The 25,716-nt window shown below is 39.4% G+C and overlaps 1 protein-coding gene across 5 annotated transcripts in view; it reads right to left on the bottom strand.

The window, feature by feature from the left end:
• Positions 1-513: 513 nt before the first annotated feature.
• Positions 514-25,716, bottom strand: part of PLEKHH1 (pleckstrin homology, MyTH4 and FERM domain containing H1) — a 48,913-nt gene continuing 23,710 nt past the window's right edge. For 4 of the 5 annotated variants that reach the window (XM_018082697.2, XM_018082698.2, XM_018082700.2 and 1 more), the window contains 22 exons: positions 23,608-23,686; positions 22,946-23,034; positions 22,258-22,408; positions 21,117-21,256; positions 20,249-20,359; positions 19,071-19,157; positions 18,188-18,349; positions 17,137-17,217; positions 16,008-16,187; positions 15,767-15,875; positions 14,768-14,880; positions 13,934-14,110; positions 13,315-13,412; positions 10,802-10,979; positions 10,236-10,391; positions 7,492-7,592; positions 5,633-5,774; positions 4,600-4,742; positions 3,397-3,526; positions 1,743-1,829; positions 1,102-1,248; positions 514-788 (listed from right to left, as the gene is read on the bottom strand). In XM_018082697.2, coding sequence (XP_017938186.2) covers positions 612-788; positions 1,102-1,248; positions 1,743-1,829; positions 3,397-3,526; positions 4,600-4,742; positions 5,633-5,774; positions 7,492-7,592; positions 10,236-10,391; positions 10,802-10,979; positions 13,315-13,412; positions 13,934-14,110; positions 14,768-14,880; positions 15,767-15,875; positions 16,008-16,187; positions 17,137-17,217; positions 18,188-18,349; positions 19,071-19,157; positions 20,249-20,359; positions 21,117-21,256; positions 22,258-22,408; positions 22,946-23,034; positions 23,608-23,686 — 2,838 coding nt within the window. In that variant the 3' untranslated portion in view covers positions 514-611. Of the gene's footprint in view, positions 789-1,101; positions 1,249-1,742; positions 1,830-3,396; positions 3,527-4,599; positions 4,743-5,632; positions 5,775-7,491; positions 7,593-10,235; positions 10,392-10,801; positions 10,980-13,314; positions 13,413-13,933; positions 14,111-14,767; positions 14,881-15,766; positions 15,876-16,007; positions 16,188-17,136; positions 17,218-18,187; positions 18,350-19,070; positions 19,158-20,248; positions 20,360-21,116; positions 21,257-22,257; positions 22,409-22,945; positions 23,035-23,607; positions 23,687-25,716 lie in introns of those variants that run through there. The other variant, XR_001921957.2, reaches the window with a different exon arrangement.

Genomic DNA, 25,716 nt, shown 5'->3' with positions numbered 1-25,716 from the left:
CATCAGTCCTGTAGGAGCTGACATGCTCTGACGCTGTTCTAGTCTCAGTTGTTCTGAGTCCTCAACATCTAAAGACACTAGGATTCCACTTTCATTTAAAGTTGAAAACATTCTTAAGTACCACTGAACTCTAATTCTATACCCCCTATTTCAGGTCTAATATCACCCTTGACTTGCATTGGAATTATTCTTGTCAGTTTAGTTCCTCTTCTTTCTCAGTAATGTCTTTTTTCATGTCTGGAGCAAGGACTTGGAAAGTTTCTGTCTTCTGCAAGCTGCAAATGTGAGGGATCAAAGAAAATGTATGTGTTTCTAAAGCAAAGCAGAAAGGTATGAGATGGAATAATCAGTGTAAGGAAAGAGAGCAGATGTAATGTAACTGGAGTACTGTGCAGGTAAACAACCTGAGGCATGGTATTTTGGATGGAGTGTGTCATGGAAAGGAAACTCCTGCACAGTCCCCCAAAATAACTTCCCCCTCCCCCCCAAGAGAAAGGACACTGCCTCTACCTCTAAGGAACTTTTGTCTATTATTACGGAAAAAGAATCAGAGTCCACATTAAAGTAGTGGTGTGTAACCAGAAGAATCATAGCTCATTTGGAATGAGCCCTCAGAGCAGGGTGGGCCCCTTAGTGCTTCGGGGCATGTTAGGAAAAAAGCACCGATTTTCAGTCTCCCAGAGCTTCTTAGCAGGTGTTTTGCTTTGGGAGGGCTGTGCAGAAGACAGGAGTGAAGGTGACGAGCGGTAGTTAATGTAGCTGGCAATAAGAAGTGTTGCTTCAACAATCTGGGGAAAAAAGAAAATGATTAACTGTAAGTCAACTAGAGGTAAAAGTGCCCTTTGATTTTTAGAACCTATTTGACTGCCTAACTTTTATAAATGGATTTCTCACATGGAATTGTTCAGTTTTGAAATGAAAATCTGTCTGTAAGAGTTAGGTAAAGTAAGTCTCGTGGTCAAAGGTTCCAGCTTACAAGGGATTTGTTGAATGTGTATAGCTAGTGCAGTACTCACAAGTACCAGTCCCCAGGGCTTTTACAAAACACCCAGTTCTGATGCTGCCAGCTGGAAAGAATCTCGCTTTTCATTTTGTAATTACCTTAGGAACTGCCATTGTGAAGAGGAGCTTTTCAGTGCTGTTTTTTCCAGAACTGTTTTCTTTCATTTGACTGACTACAATCATGAAGTCATCTCGACAGCCTCCAAAGGTCAGCACAGAGGAGTATGAATAAGAGACCTTCAGATGCTGCAGATAAAGAATTTGAAAAAGTCATAGTTCTGTAAAAAGACCAAAATGCCCATCATATAATAATGTATTAATTTATATTGCTGCTTCCTTGCAAGAACACCGGATCTCCAGCAGTAACAGGCACTACAGGCTCTATAGGTAACAGCTGGCAGAAAAAGCTCAAGTAACAATTGCATTTCTGGTTTTCTCCTGGCTCGCTTGATACCTCACTGATTCATAGTCCAAATTTTGTTATATCCCAGATGGTGGTAGCAAAACACACATTACTGAGATTTTGCAAAGATGTATGAGCATCTTTGCTAGCCTACCTTACACTGCAGCTGTAATTTTCCCTTGTCTATGCAGTGTTCAAACATAGCACTGACTTCCATCATCTGACTTTTACAAATTAACTTCTGGATCCATTTGAAGTTAAAGACAAACTTTTAGTGACTTTCAGTGGACTCGGGAATGTCTTTCCGGGGCAGGGTAAGGTATTTTTCTCAACATACCAATGTGTTATAATCCAGTATGCTGATACCATCTTCATTCACAGCTATCCAGACTGGACAGTCTTCCAATGAGGAAGGCAAAATAGGCTAGACAGAAAGAAAATTATTAATTCAGGTATTTCTTGATGACCACAGAAAGATGTTTCTGACATAAATGTTGGATTCTAAGGATAAAGTGATGATGAGAAAGAATCCTATAGGCTTACTGGTGTGACCTGGTTTGATTTTTAAGAGGGCTTTTCTCAAAATTTGGAATAATATTTTCAGATTTACTTACAATTTTCAGAGTAATAGCACAAGAGATACAAGGATAACAAAGGCTTTGAGATTAATTGGATTCCATTGGTGTAGTTAAAATGGAAGGAAATGCTAGGACAGAGCAATAAAATGCAGCTCTGCTCTGCACGTTTTTATGCTGCTCCTGTTGGTCTGTTGGTTTCTGTAACACCAGGGCACCCAGTACCATCACATCAATGCAATTTCATTTCTTACAGAGTCTTACAGACAAATGTGCATCAATTATCTGTTAAAGATGAGTTGTGATGGCTAATGACATAAATCTTTCCTAGGAATCAGCAATTACATGGCTATTGCCATAGGCTTTGCTGCTTAACTGTTGAAAAATTATTAAAATATGCTGATCGTCAGAAATACCAATATTATTTAAACTGTGGGTGGAACTATTCTATATTCTGATTCTTCAGCATCCATTACTTCAAATACCAGTAACTACCTCTGCTTTTACTCCTGACAGTAGAAATAATTATCTTTTCAAAAACTTTTTGTGTGTTTACTCAAGAGGTCCATTTCATCCTTAGACTTTATTCCATAACTACAGCAGCTTTGACTTCAAAGCAAGAGATATGTAACCATGAAGAAGACCTAGCTCAAGCTTCCAACAGGGGAAGTTTCTGCTGGGATCGGGAAGATAGTTAATGCCAAAATAAGATTTCTCAGACAGCCGTCATGTGCTAAGACATCAGTTCAGGCAAGGGTGATAGGTACAGAGCTCTAGCCTGAGATTGACTGAGGGATGGACAAGCTCCTGGGAGAAGTATTCTCTCCAGATATTCTTTGTTCTCCTACTGATGCCTGTGGGCTGGCAGCTTACCCAATACATGCTTCAGCTTTTGTTTCTGCAGCAGGACACTAGCAGTGTTTGCCTCTCTCATGTGGCAAGGAAAGCATCCAGCTCTGTGTCAAGCAGAGAACAGGACTGAAATACCCATTGTCCTTATAGCTAGCATCAGCTGCCAGGTGTGACTTATGGGGGACTCTTCCCTTCCACCCCCATGGTGGTATGTAAGTAGTATTTTTTAAACTATCACTGCAGCTGTGCTGACGAGGGAAATTCCTGCCTAAGCAAGCTTTGGCAAGGTTTGTAAGGACAGGTAGTACTCTGTATCACGATCAACTGACACAGCCACGGAACCTTCAGTATTTATTTACTGAACGCTAGCAACCCCTAGTGTTTAGAACATACTTGCCTGCCTTCTTTTTCAACCTATGTGGTACCAGAGCTGTTTCTTCAGAACAGAGTATTGTTCAATTTTTTCCTTTCCTGAAGTAGCAGCATTTTCAACCCAGAGATTGTAGGTATATTTCTGCTCAGGTAGTTCACTCTTGGCAACAGAAAAAGGTGTGGTCCAGTTACCTTAGCAGCAAATATTTTGGCTCCAAAGAGAGGCCATTTCCGGGCCACCGTCAAATAAATTCGAATGCATTCTGGTGGAGAGCATCCCTGCAGCACCATCCACTTCATTGCCAGCCTGTCTGTCAGTTGCCTTTCAGAATCCAAAATACAAGACAGTATTATTTACTAATGTTTTCCAAGGAAAGGTGTGTAAAATTATAACAGTTAATAGATGTACCTCTTTACTCCAAAAGGGCTCTTCTACACAGCTCTTACAGACAAGGCTGTTAGCACTATCAGTTAAAAGGATTGTACAACATGAGTTTATTTTAGCATTTTCTCTACTTCCATAGTTTTTTTATTACTAGTTATACCGTAATGCCCAGGAATCCTACTCACATATGGGTTGCTCACTGGTGTATATATTAAACAACTGTAATTACAAACACTGGGTCAGGTGTTATAGTAAAACCCTGCAGAGCTTGTCTTCATATCCAGTTACACTCTTGCCTTCCTCATACCTTGCTGTAGTATGCTCTATATGGAATGGCAATATATATTAACTCACTCTTGATTTGGCTCACTAGGGTGGTTTGGCAGCTACCTCGCTACATGCAGATGGAATTTGCTCCCAAACGGAGGCAACTGTGTTAGCTACACCACTGCATTCCTAAGTAGCTTAGGTTCTGGAATAAAACCATTCTCTCACTTTAAAACAGAAAAATCCGAGATCCGTGGCAGCATCTGAATTCTGTACTTGAGCTCTCTGCATTGTGTGTGAGAATTTCCAAGTCAGAACATCAAAAAGCCCTACCAAAATATGTCCTATCAGAATTACTGCACGGCCTGAAGCAACTCATATGTGCTGGCACTATGACTCATTGCAAATGTTAGGCATCTGGATTCAATCGGCACTTGGGAAGGGGTAAAACAAAAACTCAGGAAGAGAATTCATCCTAGGCTTAGGTTAATTTGTTGGAACTGAGATGCCTAATTTGGAAGTGAAAGACATAAACTTCTTGTCTAGGGGAAAATTAGTTGGTGATTTGGCTATTTTTGTATTAGTTTTTCTTTTAAGGGAACCTTTTCCTGACACTTGTGTTTTGTTTAAGTTTCTACATCAAATAATCTTGACAGGGCTCCTTGAAACTACTTAAATATAAGACAGAATTTTGCAAGTAAAAGCTGTTTTCAGTGCAAAGTTTTGAAGAACCAACAATTTACCTGAGCTGTTCAGGAGTAATGTTTTGCTTGTAGTGTTTGGGGTAGAATTTATCTAAGACCTGATGGAGAAGATGCTGCATTTTTAATTGTGATGTTCCCCCAGGACTTGAAGATCCTGATCGATCCAAATCCCCATATTCCACCTAAGACAACATTATTATTTATAGTGCAACAGAACTATGGTGTTTTTAATGCACTAGAACATTCCATGAATTCCCATACCAATAACTACTGTGTTTATTAGTCATGCAAAAAGACATAGTTAGGCTGGGGAATTTTGTTTACAGATTTACCATAGTAAATATATACAAAAAAGAACTACTGAGAACATGACTGCCCAAGGAATTATTTACTGATCTAAGAAAGTGAAACAAGATCTCAGCCAGATACTTGTAAGGAGACACATCTGTATAACTGCCAGGCTTTGGGGGTTAATTTCAACTGGCCAATTAAAACAACAGCATATTTGGACCACATGCCCAGGTTATTCATCTCAGTTTACACTGCTTCAACAAATACAACAATCAGTTTCAGCTCAGTAAGAAATTATTATCCTGCTTATCATGGCCACAACCCACATTGTGTGTTTTATGTGGTAAAATGCTAAATGCAAACCTGGAGGTCTAATGGAGGATCCTACAACATGCTCATCCTGAGTAAGAGGGTACTGGCAGTGCAACAGAGAAAGTTTTTACTCTTAATGGAATTCTAGCAGTGGTATTCTAGGAGTGGTACTATTTCCAGATCTCTGCTAAGGTACTAATTGGAGCAGTTTAGGTGATATTCCAGCCTTGCTGTTTTTTCCAATATTTTTCTTGAGAAGTAAAGGACAGGCACTCCTAGAGCAAATTTCCCTACAGCAAAAGGTGTTCTAACATATGTATACTGGTATAATGTATTTGGCATGATGCATCTCTGTATGTGTGGTAAGAAGAAGCACTTTTGATGTAAAAGGTAACTGCTTAGTCAAAGATACTCAGTGTACAGCTGAAGGAAGACAAAAGAAAGGATTTCTGCCCACAGCCACACTCACCTGAGCCATCAGAGCCACCATTTCCAGAGCTAATTCCTTATTAACAGGAAACCTTCCATTGGCTATTTCATTGCTGACTTGGAAGGCCAGCAGCAACCGCTCACGGTCTGTCTCACCTTTGGCCTGGCTCCGAAAATATAGTCTAAAAAGTAGAGATGATTGTAAAGGTAAAAAGACATAGTGAACTGAAAGTACAGCTGGGAACTTTAATCAAGGTGAGGCAAAATAAAAGTGGGTTATTCTTTTTTTTATTGAGGGGCTACTGGACAGATTTGGAAGCTGAGATGCTTACATTATGAGCAAAATTTGGGCAAGGAGGCTTGAAACAGCCTTTCTAGCTTTGGAAGCTCTTTGAATTCTGTAAGCCAACCACTTCTAGACAGTGAACCCTTATTAAACACAGTGTCCATTGGTCCCCATCAAGCACAGACAGGCGATCTTTAAGTTATGGCCTTCTGTGCTTATCACAGAAAAGAGAACTACCTCTGTTCTACATGTATAACTTTCTACAAGACAGCCTTATAGACCTGCCACCTTGGATTTGACCATTTACACTGAAGACTTATTAAAAAAGTCTTCAGTTTGCTTCAGCAGGAAGTAAGAGACTCAGCAGGCTTTATTTCAAAACATGCTTGTACATCAAAGTTTCTTACTATTTTTTATTCCATCCACACTTGCAATTTTTTGATGTGGTATAGCAAGATTACTAATGGAGAATGTTTGGAGAATGCTTCCCAGAACCATTCCTTATGCATGCCAACTTACAGTGCATACCACCTAATTCAAATGTTAATTTAAAGCTGCATCTATGGCTATCTATTCCACAATACTGCATGAGATATTAATTCCAGTGGATCAGTTTGTTTATTTTTATGTCACTTTGAGATTAACAACACCATTAGGACCATATTGACCTGACACATTTCTTATCAGAGTCTCTGGTATTAGAACAGCCCAACCTTGGAAATACCTTATCAAAACATCCTTGCCATCCAGTCTGGGCACATTCCAGTCCAACAAAATAATATTTGTTTCACGCCTGAAACAAATACTGCCTTCAAGGTCAAAAGCAGTAATTTCTGCTTCCACCCCTATTATACCAACTAACAAAGTTCACAGAAATTTGTTTCCACTATTACAGTCAACAAAATCTTCATATGTTTAATACAGAACTTTGTCTCTTTTCAGTTTTGGAGTAGCCTTTGTTTTGCCTGCACAGAGGATTCAAATGCAGAACACCATTCCTTGTTCTCGTACAGCTCTTGACTCAGTGTAATTCAGAATTCTTGTCTGTATTATGTGATGAACTTGTTCCAGTTTTTTATTTAGATCTTTGTCTTGTACTTTGCTTCTCTACCGTCTTTCATCATCTAACTTTTAACATTTCTTTCTTTATAAAGTTTGGGCACTGCTACTACGTCTCTTCTACAACTCATGTGATTTAGAACATTGTTCTTGTATCTTTTTCATCTTTGTGATTGTTCACTTAATTGCAAGTTTCAGCATATTTGTTTTCACTAGTGATTTTTCCTCTAGGTCTCTCACATTATTTAATTATGTTTTAGGATCTAGGCAAATGAAATTGTCCAAGTATGTCTTATTGTACTAGAGCCAGTTCTTAACTCTTTTTAAGTCTATTCTGCTATTGCAAAGTGGTTTGGGTTTTACCTCTAGGCCATAAGCTTTTGTATATGTAACACACAAAATTCATCATATCTCATGTAGGTTTTAAATGCATCTTAGCTAAAATAGTTTGGGCACTAATGATACTATAAGTTTACTGGTCATCTACAGAGATATATGCAGTCTAGAATATTTTATTAACAGCACTAGTGAGGCCACCTAACAAACAACAGTACCTGTTCTTATAGGTCAACTTCACAATTCTTGTGCCACCTTCGTATTTCCCAGGGTGCAATTCTTTTAAGGCTTGTTCCCATTTAGAAATGACATCACAGATCTTTAAAAAATATGAAGGAGAGAGGAGACACAAACTGAGATGAGATGTATAGCCAAGGCTTGAGGGGAAAGTAAGTGAATGAAGTGTTGTGGAACACAGAAGATTAAAGAAACAGACTGGATCAGCATAAACACAGCCAAAAGTGACAAAACACCTTTTTCTGTTACACAATATGTAAAAATTAAAGCATTCCAACTGAAAACTCCAGCTCTAATGTGCAGGGGGGCATGTTTAAATGAATTCTGGTCTGGTAGTAACTCTTGTGGTTATGTCTACATTAGCAAATAGCAAAGCTCAGGAGGAGCAGATACGCACAGAGAAACACCCATTCCTAAATCTCTATGCCCACACTATATGAGTTTTAAAGGATTTTTCACTGGATTAGCTTTAGTCTGATTAAGTGACCTGAAAGCTCACTACTATTTTGGGTCACACCTTCCAGTTCATATTTCACATAAAAGGAATCAATTTCATGCTCTCAGGTTACTCCTTAATGTGAGTCAAAGCGTGGTTAATAGGAATCATTGGTAGGTTTGCTTCAGAAGTGCCCTCCCAAGCTAGACTAAAGCACTAATGTATCCTCTGAACAGTAGCTGTCTACACGCATGGCTAAACCAAACCCTTGGATGCAAATGTCCAAACTTTGGTCCTGGATTCCAACTTTGTAACTCAGACATATTTTTAGTAATAACATGGTTAATTTGTTTAGTTCCATTCAGGTCCTATTGGTTATTCCAGTCCTTTTCTAAGTGGTTTAATGAAGACCCCTACTTCTCTTTTGATGGCATCTCAATAAAAGGAATGTGAACATAAGAATCCACATGACATACATAATCAGATCTCCAAACCTCTCTTAAGAAGCTATTGAGATTGCCTCGGCAAGTAAATAATAACTAGTAAAAGTAATGCCTTTGATTGCCTCAAGCTCCTCTGATACCTCATCTCTCTAGATGGTGGTCCAATTACAAGCAAAGCTCCAGATTATCTGATCTATATCAGGCCATGAAAGCAAATAATTATTTTGCCAAATAATTTGGCACTGTCTGTGGCAGTTTCCTTTTCAAATCATCTAATTCAAAGTTATTGGTATCTTCTCCCTCTGTTGCCTAATGTGAGATTTTACACTGTGTAACACTGATTGGTTAAGTTCCATAGAGGTATCAGTCTATTCAAAGTTGCCACTACAACTGTTCTTCCATCAATTCTGTATGACAAATTATTCTCCCAGATTTGTACCAAAATCTGATGTGTCTCATTCATGGTGGCTAGCCTACTCAATTAAGGCAGTCATTCAGCTGCAGCATGGGTAAAAATCTCCATATGAAAGACACAGATGTTAATACTTCATCTGCTTTGCTTCTTCCTTGATCGGAGGCACTCTACTCTTAAGCCATACTCAGCAGAGCTTTCTGTGCTAAGTGCACTCATCAACAGTGAAAGCCTGAGTTATCTGGAGACAGCAAGGGGATACTTCATAATCCAATAGATGGAATTTATGTAGACATGCCAAAAGACTCACAGCCTAACATAAATTTGTCTCAATTAAGAGTGTCACATTTGATGTCGGTTGTGATATCATGCTCATGCTGACTAGTTCAGTCATATTTCAATTTTGTCATCAAGACAAATTAAACTTTATTATGTGCTAAAATCCGAGTTAAAGACTTTTTTAAAATTGACCAATTTATCACCTACTAAAATTAGAACTTTCTTTGTATTAAGAAGTATATCAGATTAGACTGAGCTAATTATAGGATCACCGGATCATTTAGATTGGAAAAGACCTTTAAGATCTGCAAGTCCAACCATTAATCCAGCACTGCCAAGTCCATCACTTAACCATGTCCCCAAGTGCCACATCTACATGTCTTTCAAATTCCTCCAAATACCACCACTTGCCTGGGCAGCCTATTCCAATGCTTGACAACTCTTTCACAGAGAAGTTTTGCCTAATAGCCAATCTAAATCTCCCCTGGAGCAACTTGAGGCCATTTCCTCATCCTGTCACTTGTTACTTGGGAGAAGAGACCACCCCCACCTCCCTACAGTGTCCTTTGAGGTAGTTGTAGAGAGCAATAAGGTCCCCCCTTAAACCTTCTTTTCTCCAGGCTAAATGACCACAGCTCCCTCAGCCACTTGTCATATGACTTACCCTCCAGACCCTTCACCAGCTCCATTGCCCTTCTCTGGACACAGTCCAGCACTTCAATGTCTTTGAATGAGGGGCCCAAAACTGAGCAGAGTACTTGAGGTGCAGCCTCAACAGTGCCAAGTACACAGGAATAATTTCTTCTCTGGTCCTGCTGGCCACTATTTATGATACAGGCCAGGATGCCACTGGCCTTCTTGGCCACCTGGGCACACTGCTGGCTCATGTTCAGCTGGCCAATGACCAAGACCCCCAGACTCTTTTCCCCTGGGCGGCTTTCCAAGCCACTCTTCCTGTAGGGTTGCATGGGGTTGTTGTGACCCAAGTGCAGGAATTAGTATCTCATCTGTGAATATTAATCTAGATAGATGTTATCCAACTTTATTTGATCTTGATTCATTAAGAAAAAATTATTAGCTATTTAGCAGTTTATTAACCATTCGGCAATTCTTCAAAGATGTATACTGAAGGTAGCGGAGGGGAAAAATAAATACCTTCATGTTGCCCTGCAAACAATGTTCCAGATTCCTGCCAGAAGGATCATCTGTGAAGAGAGAAAATCCCATGTGGGATGGCTTCCTCATTCCTGTCTCCTGGTTGAGTCGCTGGATGAATTCATCAACTGTTGAAGAACCATCAAAACCTATAACCTGCAATGAAAGAGGAATTAACTGAGGATACAAGAAAAATTCAAGAAACATGACACTGATGGGTATCACAACTAACGAAGGCTGGTTTTCTACAGATTAATGTCTCAGGATTAACTGCCAGCTCCAGTGACAGCACTATTGTCTCCCTTCATACCACATTCTTTCCCATATTGAGACACTTTTGACATCTGTCCATTTTCCTCAGCTATCTTTTCTTCCTAAGACCTGTAGAGCTGGGGCTGAATTCCTTTCATTTTCTCAGGGAAAACAGCTAAAATGACAAGGAGGAGAAGTAATGTCTGTCTCCCAATATCCGATATGTGTAATTACCATGGTTCCACCCATATGAAGGAGGTAGGTTATGGTGCAGTCCTCTAGTGCCCAGAAGAAGGGCAGCTGTGGTGGCTCACCTGGTAGGTTCCATTCATGAAGTGCACTGGGATGCTGAAGGGGAGTGAGTGGTGGTAGGGATTTCTTAGCAGGATGGACACAATCTCCATCCGGGAGGGCTTGGCTTCCCGCTCTCCAGCCTGCACCGTGCGGTCTACTGATCTCTGGCAGTAGATGGCATACTTGCCTATTTCACTCCTAGGTGAAGAGGTGGAGAAAAACATGAACATGCTCTAAGGACCTGTAAAATTAAGGTAGACAATGGACTCTCCAGGAAGCACAAGAGCATTCCCTACTTCTAGGTGGACTGGACATAATATAGGAATATTCTCTTCTGTATCCTATTGCCACCATAGTATCCATTAAGCCAAGACTTGTTCACCCTCAAACTCGCTGTCATGCCAGTGGAATTTTTACTATTATATCAAATCCTGGTAAATATTAATAATAGATTGTAATGCATTAGTCTCACAGGATTACACAAGTTGTATTTATCAATTTACACGGTTATACAAATTATAAGTTCCATGTATTAACCCTATCTGCCAGACAAGAGACTTGACAGAGATTCAAAGCAAGCTTAGATTTGTTGATAGTTTAATAAAGGATAGGTATAGTTTACTGCCTACTAAAGAGAGTGCTCCATTGAACAGCACCAAAAAAATGTGTCTCTAAAGCCAAGCAGGAACGATCAATTATACCTTTTAAAAAACGTTAAGAATGTATACACTGAATAAGTTTTGAAATGGAAGGACTTATATAGATTTATAATCGTGCTATTACTTTGCGGGGGAAACTAATCCCATTCAAGATGCCCTTAGCAGCTCAGTACATGATTAAACCTCTGGTTAAATCCCTGCAAGCAATATGGAAGTCAGGAGTTCTGGCTTTTCACTGTAGCAATGCATTGCTTACCTCCCCAGTAATACGTTTGGACAATTTTCAAATAGAGAATCTTGCTTCAACAAGAACCTGTTGTGTCTGGCTTCCAAATGCTCCTTAGCCCTGTTGTCTTCTCACCTAGAACTCTGCCCCACTTTACTTCCTCTTTAAGAGACTGGATATACTCTAAGGTCACCTTTCATGAAAAACAATACCTAGAATTAAGATCTAGTATAAGTCTAGACCATAGACATTATGCAGTGTAAACACTCGAGTATCTTGCTTTGCTGTGTGAAACGGAAAGTATATCTATTTAACTAGTCAAGAAACAGCCAAAGAGACATATGTATTCCTAGAGCTAGGCAGAAGGAACCAAGCTGAGTCATACTTAGCAACTCCTCTAAATCTAATGTAAACTACAGATTAATATAGACATGTTTTCATATAATTTCTGGGGTTTTTTTCTAGCCCTAATAATTGTTTCATAGCTGGATTGTGTAAATAAATTTCCTCTTTGCTTCTGCTTAGAGGATATTTGTTGATAACGGTACTTTTGGGCTAAGAACCTGGTAGACCATCAGCATAGTAATGTTTGAAACTGATTAAATAGAGCAGTTTCACAGAGCCCAGCACATCCTTATGAAATTCAGTAGTCCCCCACAGCAGCTTCACTACTGGATTGAATGGGCCAGTCTGGGAGCTGGTAATGCACACAGGTTTGAAGAGATGGTTTCTAATCCTACACAAAAGATCCCTAACATGTTGTCTTAGCAAACAGAGAGAGAACCTGAACATTGAGGAGTGCCCCATATCCATATTTTCACTTTTGCGAAGAAACTGCAAATGTGAGGCAGCATATAAGAAAATAAAAAAGACTTGATAAGAGGACACAGATTTCTCTGAAGTGCCAGGAAACTTGTGGCTTGAGTTCCAAGACAGACTTAGAATTATTATTAGAATATGAATATTTGTTTGAAAGGAAACAACTCTTTTACCTATGGCTTAACAAGAGTATATTGTTGCAACAAACAACTAGACATCTCTGTCTGTGACCTTCCCCCTAAGGACACAGTGAGATATGTTGAAGATGAGATCAGCATGGAAACAAACTAAGAGCACAGCATGAACAATGGAGAAAAAGTTACTGCCCTTACTGTAGATCTAGTACTGTTTTCTTTCAAGGGAAAATGGCCACAGAAAACATTTATTTCAGTTTTTTTAGTTTTTCCTAACTTTTTACAGTTTCCTGAGATGTCTTCTGCCTCACTTTTGTTCTGTCAGTATGCCTGCTAACCTGACAGCAGAATGTTATCACCTAATATTTGAATAATTCATACTAAAAAATTACTTTGATCTGTCTTTTATCAATAAAAGAAAGTTGCTGCATTAGGAAAACATGTCCCTATGTAGCTCCAGTTATATCTGCAAAAAGTTCTTTTGCAAATATAGGTCGCTCTGTTTTGTGAACTAGCTTAGTCTAAGTGACAAATTAATGTGAATGACTAAAGGGACACAGCTTTATACCACTGGAAACCTGTCCTCTCTCTCAACATGTTTTTGCAGGTGTGTGTTACAAATGCTTCCCTCTTTATTTGTTGTGGATGCAAAAGGCAGTTGGCTTAGCAGAAGAAAATGCTGTTGCAGTCCTTACCTGGGGTCTGCATGTCGCTGCAAGTGCTGTTTGATGTACCAGAGGAAGTGATGTTGAGGCAGGAATAGAGGAGCACATAAAGCAAGGAGTTGCCAGCACTGTGAACATAAAACTGGATATCATCCTTGTTTTGTATTTTGCTTCAAATTAGACCCATTATTCTTTAACCTGAATTTAATTTCTCATTTGAGCTGGGAATATGATAAATGAGTATGCCCATTCATACTGTAACTTATTTATTTAATTTATCCAGTAATTATAGTGCAAAATTCAGATTTCATGCTTAATAGTAATATTCACGATTTGTGTTCTGTTGATTATCTAAAATGGAAGACAAAATTAATAACATGTGACAGTTATAGTTAGCCAACACAAGCTATGAATTTTGATTCTGAATATGGTCTGAACAGACCATTTGCAACTGGTAAATGGTTACATTTAAACTAAAACTTATTTTGTACATGGTTACATTCTTAGTGTTTTTCTGTGCACACCAATGCTGAGATTCTCCTTCCTCTAGCGCACCTTTAGCGCTAGCACAATTTTGTGAGAACCAGTCCCATTGCTAATTATTAAAAACAAGGAATTAAATAGCAGTATTTGCAGAAGAGGAGCTGACCTGAATGACTGAGTGGTTCTGGGGTTGTCGGCAGCTGGTCTGTTTAACAAGTTGACAGTAAATTTCATTCTGCAGCTCAGTGTGGGTCAAGCAGACCTGCAGTGCCGTCTGGGCAAGCGACACGTGGTAATCAATAGAGGATGCCTCCACGGGAACGTTGATGAACAGCTGACAGGACTGTAAAAGAATGGAAGTTAGTCAATGCCATGAATACAGCAACTCTTCTCTGGTGCTTTCCAGGCCAGGTTCTTCAGATGCGTTACAGACAATTAAATAACCTTGAGAGGAGGAAGGAGAATCAATACTTAATTCCTATTCCTACCTCTTCAATTATGGCAACTAGAAAATTCACTCAATTTCCCCCAGTCTGAAGAACTTACAAGTCAGCAAGAGAATCAAGGGGAAAATGTGCTTTCTGCCTTCCATGCCTGTGCTTTACCTTGCTCACACTGTCCAGTCCTACTGCTGATCTTATACTTGTAGAGTGCAAAAATGCAATCTCCAGTGGCTTCACCACTGGTCTTACTGAGTTTGCCAGTAAACTGTTTCTATTTCCTTCAATCCAAGTACTGGAGAGGAAAGAGGAAGATAAAGCTAACTTTGAAGGATAAAGTTTGTGGGGACAGTACTCCTAAACCCAGATTACACACAAAAAAAATTAAACCTCCAAAGAATAACACCTAATATTCAACTATCCTATTGTAATTAAATAACCCAGCAAGCTTGTCTAAAACAACCAATAGTGACAGTAAATGTGAAAACATGACCAAATACTGTTGTTGCCCCAACAACAGAGCAAAATAACTGAAAATCATGCAATGTCCCTTTAAGTACCTTAAAAAGTTTCAGAGCTTCAGTCTGCAGAGCCTCCGATGGCAGAGTGGTGAGGGATGTGTGCAACCCGTCTTTACTGTAGCACAACATAGGATGTTTCCACAGAGGAGAATCTGAGGTAGGAGATGGGCAAAAACATGCAGTGTCAGAAACAGAAGAAAGACAACAGTGCCGATGTTGACAAGGAGCCTTGCTGAAACGGCAGAGCACCCAAGGAAGCAGCACTGCACTAGGCCATGTTATTTGGTGACACTTCACTGCTTTCAGCAAAGCCTGCCATAGATAAGGAGTCACCGGCAGCATTAGCCATCAGCAGAAAGTATTGCCATCCTCAACTGTGCTATGTCAGATCTTCTCATCAGCTCTTCTGGTAAGAAGCTGTTCAGCTGTGTGTTCAAACCAGAGACACAAACCCTGCCAGGGCAGCTGCCTGCTGGTGTTGTTCTTTTTTAGTGCAAGTCCCTGTTCAACAGTAAGCAAGGTTCACATATAGGTCCAGGAATATGTGAGTGTGCAGGAAAAGAGGATTAAGTACGAATGCATAGGTTAATACATATTTGAGAACATGGTGCATAAATACACATGCATGAGCACGTATCAAAGATGAGGAGGAACAGACAAACATGGATGTGTGTGTAAGGGTTTATACATGCAGACAAACAGATGTGAAGGTAATTGTGTGTGAGTGTATTTAGAGGAAAGAGCATGTGTTTGTATGGTCAAGATTCCCTGGAAAGGAAAATCAAGACCAACAGAACCAAGAAAAAAAAACAACCTCCTTTATGTTCATTTGAATTAACATTACATACATTTCAGAGGCTTTGATAAATGATGTGACAATGAGATGGACTTGTCTGGGAACTAGGGGAGAAGGACATTATATAATATGATGTACTACTGAAATCCCCTTCCCTCACCTTTGGCTGGATTAACACTGAAAGTTGAAATTACTCTTCTTAATGCTTTGCTACCATGGAAGAGTTTGTGGTTTCTACTTACTAGGGTCTCCCTCTGCATCCAGTAGTTTTCCAATGAGTTGCTCGTATGATGTGCCCACTGTGGCATTTCTGCTACCAGCTGCAACGGTCAGATGGTACAGCCAGGTATTCTAGGCATAAAGATGAGAACAGTGTGGGTCAATTCAGACCTCTTTTCTACAAACAGGTTCAGCCTGTATGACTCCCTTGTTCACTATTACCAAACAGACTCTTCTCTCCAAAAAAAAGACTGTCTTTTATACCTTCTCCTGTTTGGTGCGGATGAGTAAGTATGTGGGACTCTGGTCCTGTGGGTGAATCACCAGTGTACAGTGGGATGAGAGAAATCCTCCACCAGTGGCTTCATAATCCTCATCAGAGTCACAGGAACGGTCTACTTCTTCCACTTTGGACTCACGCATAGGCAGATGCCCTAAGGGACACTATAAGGAGCAGAAGTGAGTTAGATAAGTGTAGCTAGAGCAGAAGTGAGTTAGATAAGGGTAGCTAATCTTCCAGTATAGGCAGGGAATACTGGGAAAGAAAAGCCAGATCAAAATGTTGGCAGTTCTGTAAAATGTAAGGGATAAATAATAAATTCGGTGTTTAGCTAATGTAATCTTGCATTTCTATAGAATCTCTTCTCTTTCATAAAGTGTGACACTTAGAAAGTATGCCACTACTTTTATTATTTTTCTTGGGAGAGCATCTACAGGTCAGAATGAGAATATGCAAATAAAAAGATGGCTTTTCCCATAAGGTACTGTTTTCTTCCCATTACACTTGATGTCAGTTACTCAGTATCTTGAGCCATTGTTTTCTGATCCTGGTCAGACTTTCTGCTTGCTAATGGAAAATTAGTACTTCTAAAATTACATAAGTAAGTAGATTAAGATAAAGAGAAGATATATGCTGTGCTAACTCTGGAGGTCAACCCCAAATATGAACAGTATTTCTTGATATTCTAAAACTTGGGTTTTGAGATCACCAGGACAAAGCAATGTACTATTGGCCCAAGCTTCCAGAAATGGAAGGACATTCTACTAACTAAATGACCCCCCTTTTCCCATATTGTTGCTATTAATTTTCATGACAGTATGCAGATATATCAGCTGCTGTATTAAAGTCTGCTTTAAAGGCTTGACAAGACCAAATGTAGAAAGTGAGAAACAAGATATACAGTGATATGAGAAAGTTCAATCACTTGCCTTTTAAGTCTGCTGTCATTCTAGTTTAAAAAAAAAATAAAATCAGAGAAAATATTGATTTTCTTTGGAAAAGTACAACCAAGGAAGAGCTTGAAGCATGAGACACACAAGCAGTAAAAGGAAAGAAAGATTCATGAGAAATGTGGAAAGAGAGTTCAGAAATAAAAATGGGAAAAGGAATTACTTTATCTTCATGATTTCGATAGTAGTAGAAAGTTTTTCCAATCAGTGCACACCAGACCAGCTTAGAGTGACCATGCTTGACCTGTAAGGAGGACAAAGAAATACATGCTTTTAACATCAGCAGTGTTGCTGGAACAATTTTCTAGAATTTCAACTTCCAATTCAACTCTCCCTTAAAACCTTGCATATGTTATTTGTCTTATGCTAATATAAAGCTTCTCTCAGAACATAAAGGGCACCACTTCCAAAAGCAGGAAAGGAAATCTAAGTAGATGGGACATAGGTGCTTATGGAAATGGGTCTAAGATTTTGTGAAGTATTTTACTCATTCATAATTTATCATTTCTGAAATACAATATGAAGAATTTCTGTATTCTGAGATGCAATATGAAGAATCACCTATTTAAAATTATAAAACCAAATCAGTTCATCTCACCAGGAAAAGACCAGTCAACCTGTAGTGTGGGGAGCAACCTGTGTTGCAGACAACCAACCTTCAGATGCAGGTTGTCTTTAGTCATCTTAGAAGCTAATCAGAAATATATTAAAATATTCATAGTAACTTGCAATGCAAAACTAATCTACGGAAATGGTATAAAGCATAAGAATTCTCAGCCTTTGTACTTTGCACTAATGTACATGCAGTCTGTTATGACTGGAATAAATGCTAACCTAGAACTGTACAAGCCATTTCCTTGGAACTCTCCAAGTTACAGACCAACTAAATGTGACATTTAACAGTTCCCTGATTTTTTTGCTGTGATATGCTGTGAATTCTGTTGAAGAAAAGCATACATAAGCTAAATATTTGTTATTACTTACTATTTGACAAAGTCGGTATCTTTCAGTAGCCTTGTTTGTCTCATTCCTTATTATTTATATAGATGTTTTGCTTTGAAATGCAGAAATCTACTAACACTTTTCTTTCTTCCCCTACTCTTATAGGGAGTATTGAAATACTAATTTCTCCCTCACATTTACTGTACAAACCAAGAAGCTGGTACACTGTCAATGCCAATCTAAACTGAATAAAGTACGAAACATTATTTTACCTTGGTTAGCCAACCTTTCACAGTAGGTTTATCATCACTGTGAGGAACACCAACAGGACTGGTCACTTGCACTCTCAGGATACTCTGTAGGACATGAATCCATTCCTCTAGGATGTTGGGTGAGTCTGCTGTCAGGAAGTAGGTCCTCTTTTCTGTCACAAGCTGGAAGGAAAAGGAGTGAGAAAATATAAATCTGCACCCCTACAAATCTTTTCTTCAGCTGCTGAGTTTCTTTAACCCATAGAGATTTTTGTTTTGTCATTCGGGAGGGATTTTTTGCGGGTAAAAAAAAAGGTGCTCATCCTCAAAGCCCAAGTGAAAGAAATGAAACTCAAATCAATCAAATTCTCATGAACTCTCTTGCTGTTTCTCTTGGATATTGAGGCTTTATGTCCTCTCTCATCTTTTCTTGTTTCTCAGTGCTGCTGCTAATTTTTCACTTTAAAGGTGTCTACATAAATGTGGGGTTTTTGCTGCCTTCGCTTTGTATTGCATTCTGCATTCAATACCTTGTGACTCTGAAAGGAAAGATGCAATGAATTTAATAGCATTAAGTCTTAGCAACTTCAATTCCATAAGAGCAGAAGGTAGCTCACAGGTCAGGCCACGTGCCTTTCAGAGTATGAGAGAAACTTCAATGCTGCCTTTATTATAAAGTCCCCTAACATAATGATGTAAAACTGAATCCACTGATGGGCTAACTTCTAGTACTTCAAAAGTAGGAACCCAACACTTCAGATGTTTCTTCAGCTCCTCCAGGCATGTAAAAATCACGCTAGCGATCTTGTAAGAGTTTTTCAAAAAGGGGAGATCCTAGGTACTATCTCACTCACACAGGCACTGAGTGTGTATGGTTATCTGCAGGATAAAAAGCAATGCCTACCTGGAATGTTTGGGACCCTTCACCTCTGACAATTTGGCATGAGGAATTCAGCTCCATCTGCCCTTGTGGTTTGCGGATAACATCGCTCTGAGGAAAGAAAAGTAGTTTTTTCAGCAGGAAACCTCAGATGGATCTTAGAGTACTTATATAGAGCATAGTATACATGTGCAGGTCAGAGTCTGCATTCATGAGATGGAAAGGACAGCTGAAGCCTGCCAGGTTGACTATGAGACAGTGTGATCCCACTGCAACGATGAAGCAAGTCTCCTCAGTAGTGGCAGACAATATAACAAGGGTAATGGTGACAAATACTGTCTTATGAAGTTCGAATTGGACATTAGGAAAAAAATCCAAACCACCAACAGACTAAAGCCTTTCTCACTGGGAAGGCAATACAGTATCAAACACACACCAAGATGGTGGCTGAATTTCCACCTTTAGAAGTTTTCAAGACTGGCCTAGACAAAACCATTGGTTTGGGACAAAACTATCTATAGCTGATGACAGTCCTTCTTCAATGTATTAGTTGGACTAGGGTCTTCCAGAAATCACTTCCAACAACAGTCTAAATTCTAAGTATTTATGAAATTATATATATATATATATATGTATGTATATATATATGAATATGGTATATATATGAATATAATATATATGTATAATCTGCTTGTGCATTCTGATGGATAAACCCAGTGTCAGAAATAAAGATGTTCTGTGCCCTAGGATGTATTTTTTCTTGTTAGAATATGACAACTGAGAAAATGAAAAAGTTGAAAATCAATTTTCTCAGTATTCTTGACTTGTAAGCAAAGATGTGTATAAACACAGAAGTACTGTGTAATTATGCAGGTATGGAGGAAATTACTGTCCAGAAGAAAAAACTGTGGAAGGTGAACATCCCTAAGTATAATTCTCTGTAATGTAGCTAAATACAGCAGAATAATGAAGGCAAACAATAGCAGTATTTTATCATACATACAAATATTCTCTGCATGAAGGCTTATTTTCAATTTTACCCTAGTTTTCTAGTACTTCCATGTCCACGCAGCAGGGTGAAAAATGAAAGAATCTAGCTTTCTTTCCCATGGAAGCTGTAGTTTTCCTCAGAACCCCATGTACTGACTGATGAGTATTTCTCTGTGCCTCCAGAGAATAGTAAATGTATCCCAGTGACTCACCGGAGACTTGTAGTACATGATTTGTCTGTTTCTAAGAACAAACCATCGTCTCTTCCACATCTTTACCTGGCTGCCCATTTTGAGCAAGTAACCTGATTTCTCCATGGGTTCCTGGAGGGCAAAAAACAAAGCGGAGAGGAGATTATCCTGCACCTCTCAAAATACAAATGAAAGTGTGCTGAAGTCAAGCCCAGACGTTTTCTGCATCTCCATCATTTTCTGCTTTGTTTAGTAGCAGCCATCAAAGGTCAGTGCTCTCTGCTCAGCTTGGAGAGAGTCCTAAACTATCTGTGTAGCTGCAAATACCACTTTGTGTTGCTTTAGTAAAGAAAACATCTGAAGATAATTTCACTGGTTGTTTGATGCATTGTAAACTTACTTATCTTCCTACCAAAGCACTGATTTGGTAGGAAGTGAAGCTGTCTCTATGCCATGATTAGATTCCTGTTCCTTGTCTGCTTGATCTCTCACATTCAGGAGTACAGAATTTAACGCTACCCGTGTTTGAGGTCTTTTTCTAGGCCAAAATATTATATCCTGTCTCATTCCTTCCTCTGAATTTCCAAACTTGTTTTGTCCCAAAAGTGTAAGGCCATCATTAAAGTAGAATATGACTACAGGAAATCAATACAGGCCATCAGAAAAGAATACAGCCCTTGAGGCACATACTTTAATCTAACCACATAAGAGAAACTGCACCTTCTTCTGAAGCATCAGATAGTGTCTTTTGATACCTATCAGCTGGACCAACAGCCCAGTCTGTCAGAGCACCACTTTGCAGGGGATAACTCAATATATTGTAGTTATGCTTTTTCAAGGCCAAGGCTCTGTTTGCATTCCTTTACAACTGTAATGTAGTAAGACTTACAGTGCAGATTCCACCATCAGTGGAATAGGAAGATGTTCGCTGTAGCTTATGTTCTGGCTCTGAATAGTCATCATCCAAGGAATAGGCATCAGGAGGGATGGCATAGTCACTCTCAGAGCTCAGTGAGGACATAGATACACCTGTTTAAAATAAAGGAAGGAATGAGAATCATGGCTAGACAGAAGCATTCACTGAACTTTTTCCCCACTCTGAAAAAGTTTCTGAGTTCACCACTAAGGCTTTTTTTGTTCAAGAAGAAGAAATCAGATCAGACTCTGGAAACCCAAACCCCACTAACCAGACTTCTAAGAACTCTTTTCCCTAGGAACACAAGTAGTGAAAGTGAGTTTTGGATACTGACAGTGAAATAAATTTATTGTTGAATAAAGACAGAATAAAAAATATTTTAAAAAAATAAACAGACCTGTTATCTAAAGGACAGACAGATTGTTTGCAGCTCTAAACATCCATTATAGAGTCTAAAGCCCCTCAGATTCCAGCTAAGGAAAAGGCTCCCTCACTAACAATGGGACTTTGCTTTCTGTGAATCTTCCACCAGTGGTCCATGGCAATGCAGAGATACATCAGCCAATGCATGCAAGGTAAGACTACATGAAATATGATTCTATTTTACTGACTACCGATTATAATGAAAATTCCATTCGAAGATCCCGTTTAGTCTTCCCAGCAGGTAAGAAAAAATGTCCTAATCAGTACGCAAAGTACCTGATGCCTCTCAAAGATATGAAAGATTTCCTTACTGGTCAAGCAATTACCAGCCAGTGACAAAGACAAAAAAAGCCTTTTCTTTACTATGCCAGTACTAGTTTGCTTTCAAGGAAAAGCAAACAGGAAAAGAAAAGGTACAGACGACTGGATATGTGATGAATTTGGGAGATAATCCTTCCCACAATCTAAGTTTAGCAATTGCCTGAATGGAAATCTATCAGCAGTAAAAACCACCGAAGAGAACAGATTTCTACTGAGTAGCTGTTGATGTCTGCACACATTCTGGGAGAACTCCTTAGTAGCATCACTATGGCTGAACATTTGCCTGTCGCTGATGATGCTGTTCAGGGCATCTTGCCTCTCCTGTCATGACAAGAGTTCATCCTGCTCAGTAGCAATACTCCCACTTTACCTCTTTTCACTGCACGAGGGCTGCCTGGCATGCTAGCTTTCCTGTTCTCGGATCCAGCAGTAGAAGTCCTTAAGCTGGCATGGGAGCCACAGTCATCATCAGATCCTGAAGATTCGTCTAAGAAAGGCACGTTGCTGATCTGTGTGGCTTTCTGGAAAATAGACATGTTAGAGACGTGTTAGATACGTTATTGGTTAGCGCGTGAGAGAAGAGTTTCATCAGGACAATCCCTACTCAATAAGGAGGCAGAGCAATCAATGCCCTTCATTTTCACACCACCTTGCCCACTTCTGCCCCGGGGTTCTTCATTTCCTCCCGTTCTGGTCTGAGAACTTCCATGCTGGACTGTCTAGTCCCATCTGTTTGGGTCTCCTCTGGTTACGCCCTCATACTGTTCCACAAGCCCTGTGCTCCATTTCATTCTTTAGGCTGCACCCACCATCACCTCTAGGTTTCTACAGCCCCATAGTGCACACTGCAGCTTCCTAGACCAAAACTGCTGCAGTGTTCTGTATTCCTAAACACATTTATCATTTGCTAGTCCTTCGGCATTCTTTTGGTGTCCAGTGCTTCCCAAGATTCTCTAATTTTCATTCCTTCGCTGCACAGCTTCATCCTGTTTTCTCTAAAATTAGTAGGAGGCCTGGACCATGCTTTTCATAACAGAAAAAGTGAGGTAACTCCTTACCCCCTTCAGTGTAGTGTAGACTGGCACAGTGACGTTTCTGTAGATAAGACAGGTAAATGGCCCAGAAGTTGAACACGAGAAATTGGAAACTGGAAAAATTCAGAGAGAAAGCAAGAGAGCAAATAATACAAACTGGTGAAAAAGTGAAGGTTTTAATAGAGAAGCATATCAAGGATTGCCATCCTGGAAAATCTGGCCTCAAAAAGGCCAAGGAATGTGTTATTAATTACATACAACTCCCACAGAGAGCTGCAAAGTTCTCTCCATTTAGCCTGTAAGATGTCTTACCCACTCCATGGTACAATGGCAATCTGGTGCCCCATGTCCAAATAGATAAAAGCCCTAACAGGGGACAGTGATGGTGAATAAGACTAAAAGCAGGCCACAGACATGCAGAGGCAGAAGAGTGGCTACAAAAGTGATTAAGGAGATAATGGAATCCCTGAACATGTCATAGAACGAACAGGCACAAACAGCCCAACACAAACCATTCCTGAGATCAGATGTGTCCTCCTCCAGTCCTTTCTTTATCATGGCTATCTATGAGATCAAATTTACTTTGAAAACAGGGAAGGAAATGAAGACATGTGAACAGCCAGAAGCCCAGGTACCACACTGGCACCATAACCCCCCTGTAAGGATGGATCTTGTCTAGAACTTACAGCATCTGGAAGTATCATTCACCATGGCCACTTCAGACAACCTCATGCCAGACTTGGCCACAGCATAGATTCGGCTCTCCTGAAACAATAATACCACGAACAACAGTGATCAGAAAAAACGTGATTCTTGCAGAAAGAAATGCTCATGTCACAGAATCACGCCACAGTCACACCTTTGGGCAGGAAGGAGGGGCTCTCTGAGATTGCTGTATTCCACTCTATGTTGTGTGAATGACCATTAGTGGAAGCATGTTACTCTGTGTGAATCCCCACAGATATGGGGGATTCACAGAGATGATATCACAGACTGGAACACCTACACGCAATTATCAATAAATTACTATATCACAGCTTGGAAAAAGATGGGAGTTTTCCACTTTATAAACAATGCATTAAAATGAATAAAGAACTGCCACAAACCAGGACAATTTATTGAGTCACCACCTGCAAGGATGCTCATTCTCTGATAAGGGAATGAAAGAAATGCCTGGAATGATCTCAATAAGCCTGTGTCTCAGTTATAACAACATACGGAGCTTTCAGTTCAAAGGCTCTCCAAGTGCTTCACGAATTGGTAACAATTCCAGCAGGAAAACCCAAATCTGTATCTAAATGCAGTATTGTGACTAAGACATGAACCATCCTGAAATGGATAAAATCCAAAGCTAGGAAACCTCTTGCTGCTCCTAAAAGCATACAACCAATCACTATGAAATAGCACACAATACATACACATGGAAGTACCTAAGACTGCAAAGTCAAGTACACACACACAAAAAAAGAAATTACAGAATAAGTATTTTCTGTATGTATTTGCACTGAAATTTAGTTTCTAATGAAATACTATGTGAATCTTTTTCCCCAGACAACTCCTATTCAGGGAATGTAATGGATATTTCTTACTGATTATGCTACTATTTATTATTATTCTATTCATGACTTACTGTTACTTAAATTACTATACTTAAATTTGCCCTACTCGGATACATTTACTTGACTCTAGTCTGAAGAAAAAATACTGGATTTTTCATGTGTTACTGACAATAAAAATGCAATGCTTCACAAAAATTAATAAAAAAAATTACATTAACCCTGGGAGGGACAGTGATAGGTGCTATCAGAAGAACTCAGACATAAGTTCTTTGAAGTATTGAATAACTTTGGAGTACCCATTTCAAGATGTCCAAGATGTGACTTTTTGAGAATTTAGCATCATATAACATAGCAATGAAAACAAATTAATACAGTTGGAGCACAGAAGTGATCAGCACTTCTGTAAACAAATTTAGTTGCCAAATTCAAGTTAGACATTCAGAAGAATGTGTGTGGAACTGACAATCACCTGTGAAAAATCAAGCTTAAGAGACTAGAAGAACTTTATATGGGAACTCTAGATCAGAGACAGGAATAGTAGCCAATCTCTGAGTCATATTTCCCTTCTTCCAAGTGAGTACCCTGTTCATTGACACCTTTCTGACTTCTGCAGCAAATGAAACAGACATCTTGAAAAATTGCAGTTTCTTTTACCACACTATCCACCTTCACTCCCAGTACAGTTCCATATTATGGACTGAAAGAAAAGAAATTCCTTCGGAAAAGTGGATGTGATTATACTGGGGTTTAAATTGGTGTCATAAAGGATACAGCCGAAGACCACAATTAACATTTAGTTTTCCTTGAAAATAAATTTATAAAACATAAGAATTAACAATGAGTGTTTGACTTTGCACCTTCAATAAATCACTTGTTTGCCCATGCCTTTTAAAAAAGCAAATAAAAACAACAAAATCATCTCTTTTGATACTACATTGATTTCCACCAGGTTAGACTAATGCAGACTTTGGCCTCTTTAGGAGCCAAAGTTGACAGAGTCCCTTGGGAGTCAGTACTGAAGGGCAAAGGGGTCCAGCAAAACTGAACATTCTTCAAGTAGGAAATCTCAAAGGTGCAGGAGCAGGCCATTCCCATGTGCTGAAAGATGAGACAGTGAGGAAGACTGGCCTGGCTGAATAGAGAGCTTTGGCTTAACTCAGTAAAAAAAGGGGAGTTTATGACCTCTAGAAGAAGGGGCAGGAAACTTAGAAGGACTACAGGCAGGTTATACAGGGA

Source organism: Manacus vitellinus, unplaced genomic scaffold (assembly GCF_001715985.3).
Source record: "Manacus vitellinus isolate BGI_N305 unplaced genomic scaffold, ASM171598v3 scaffold_6_pilon, whole genome shotgun sequence".
In the NCBI taxonomy this organism is placed as follows: Eukaryota; Metazoa; Chordata; class Aves; order Passeriformes; family Pipridae; genus Manacus; species Manacus vitellinus.
The sequence above is the reverse complement of the archived record's forward strand: the minus strand, read 5'-3'. Positions and strand labels throughout refer to the sequence as shown.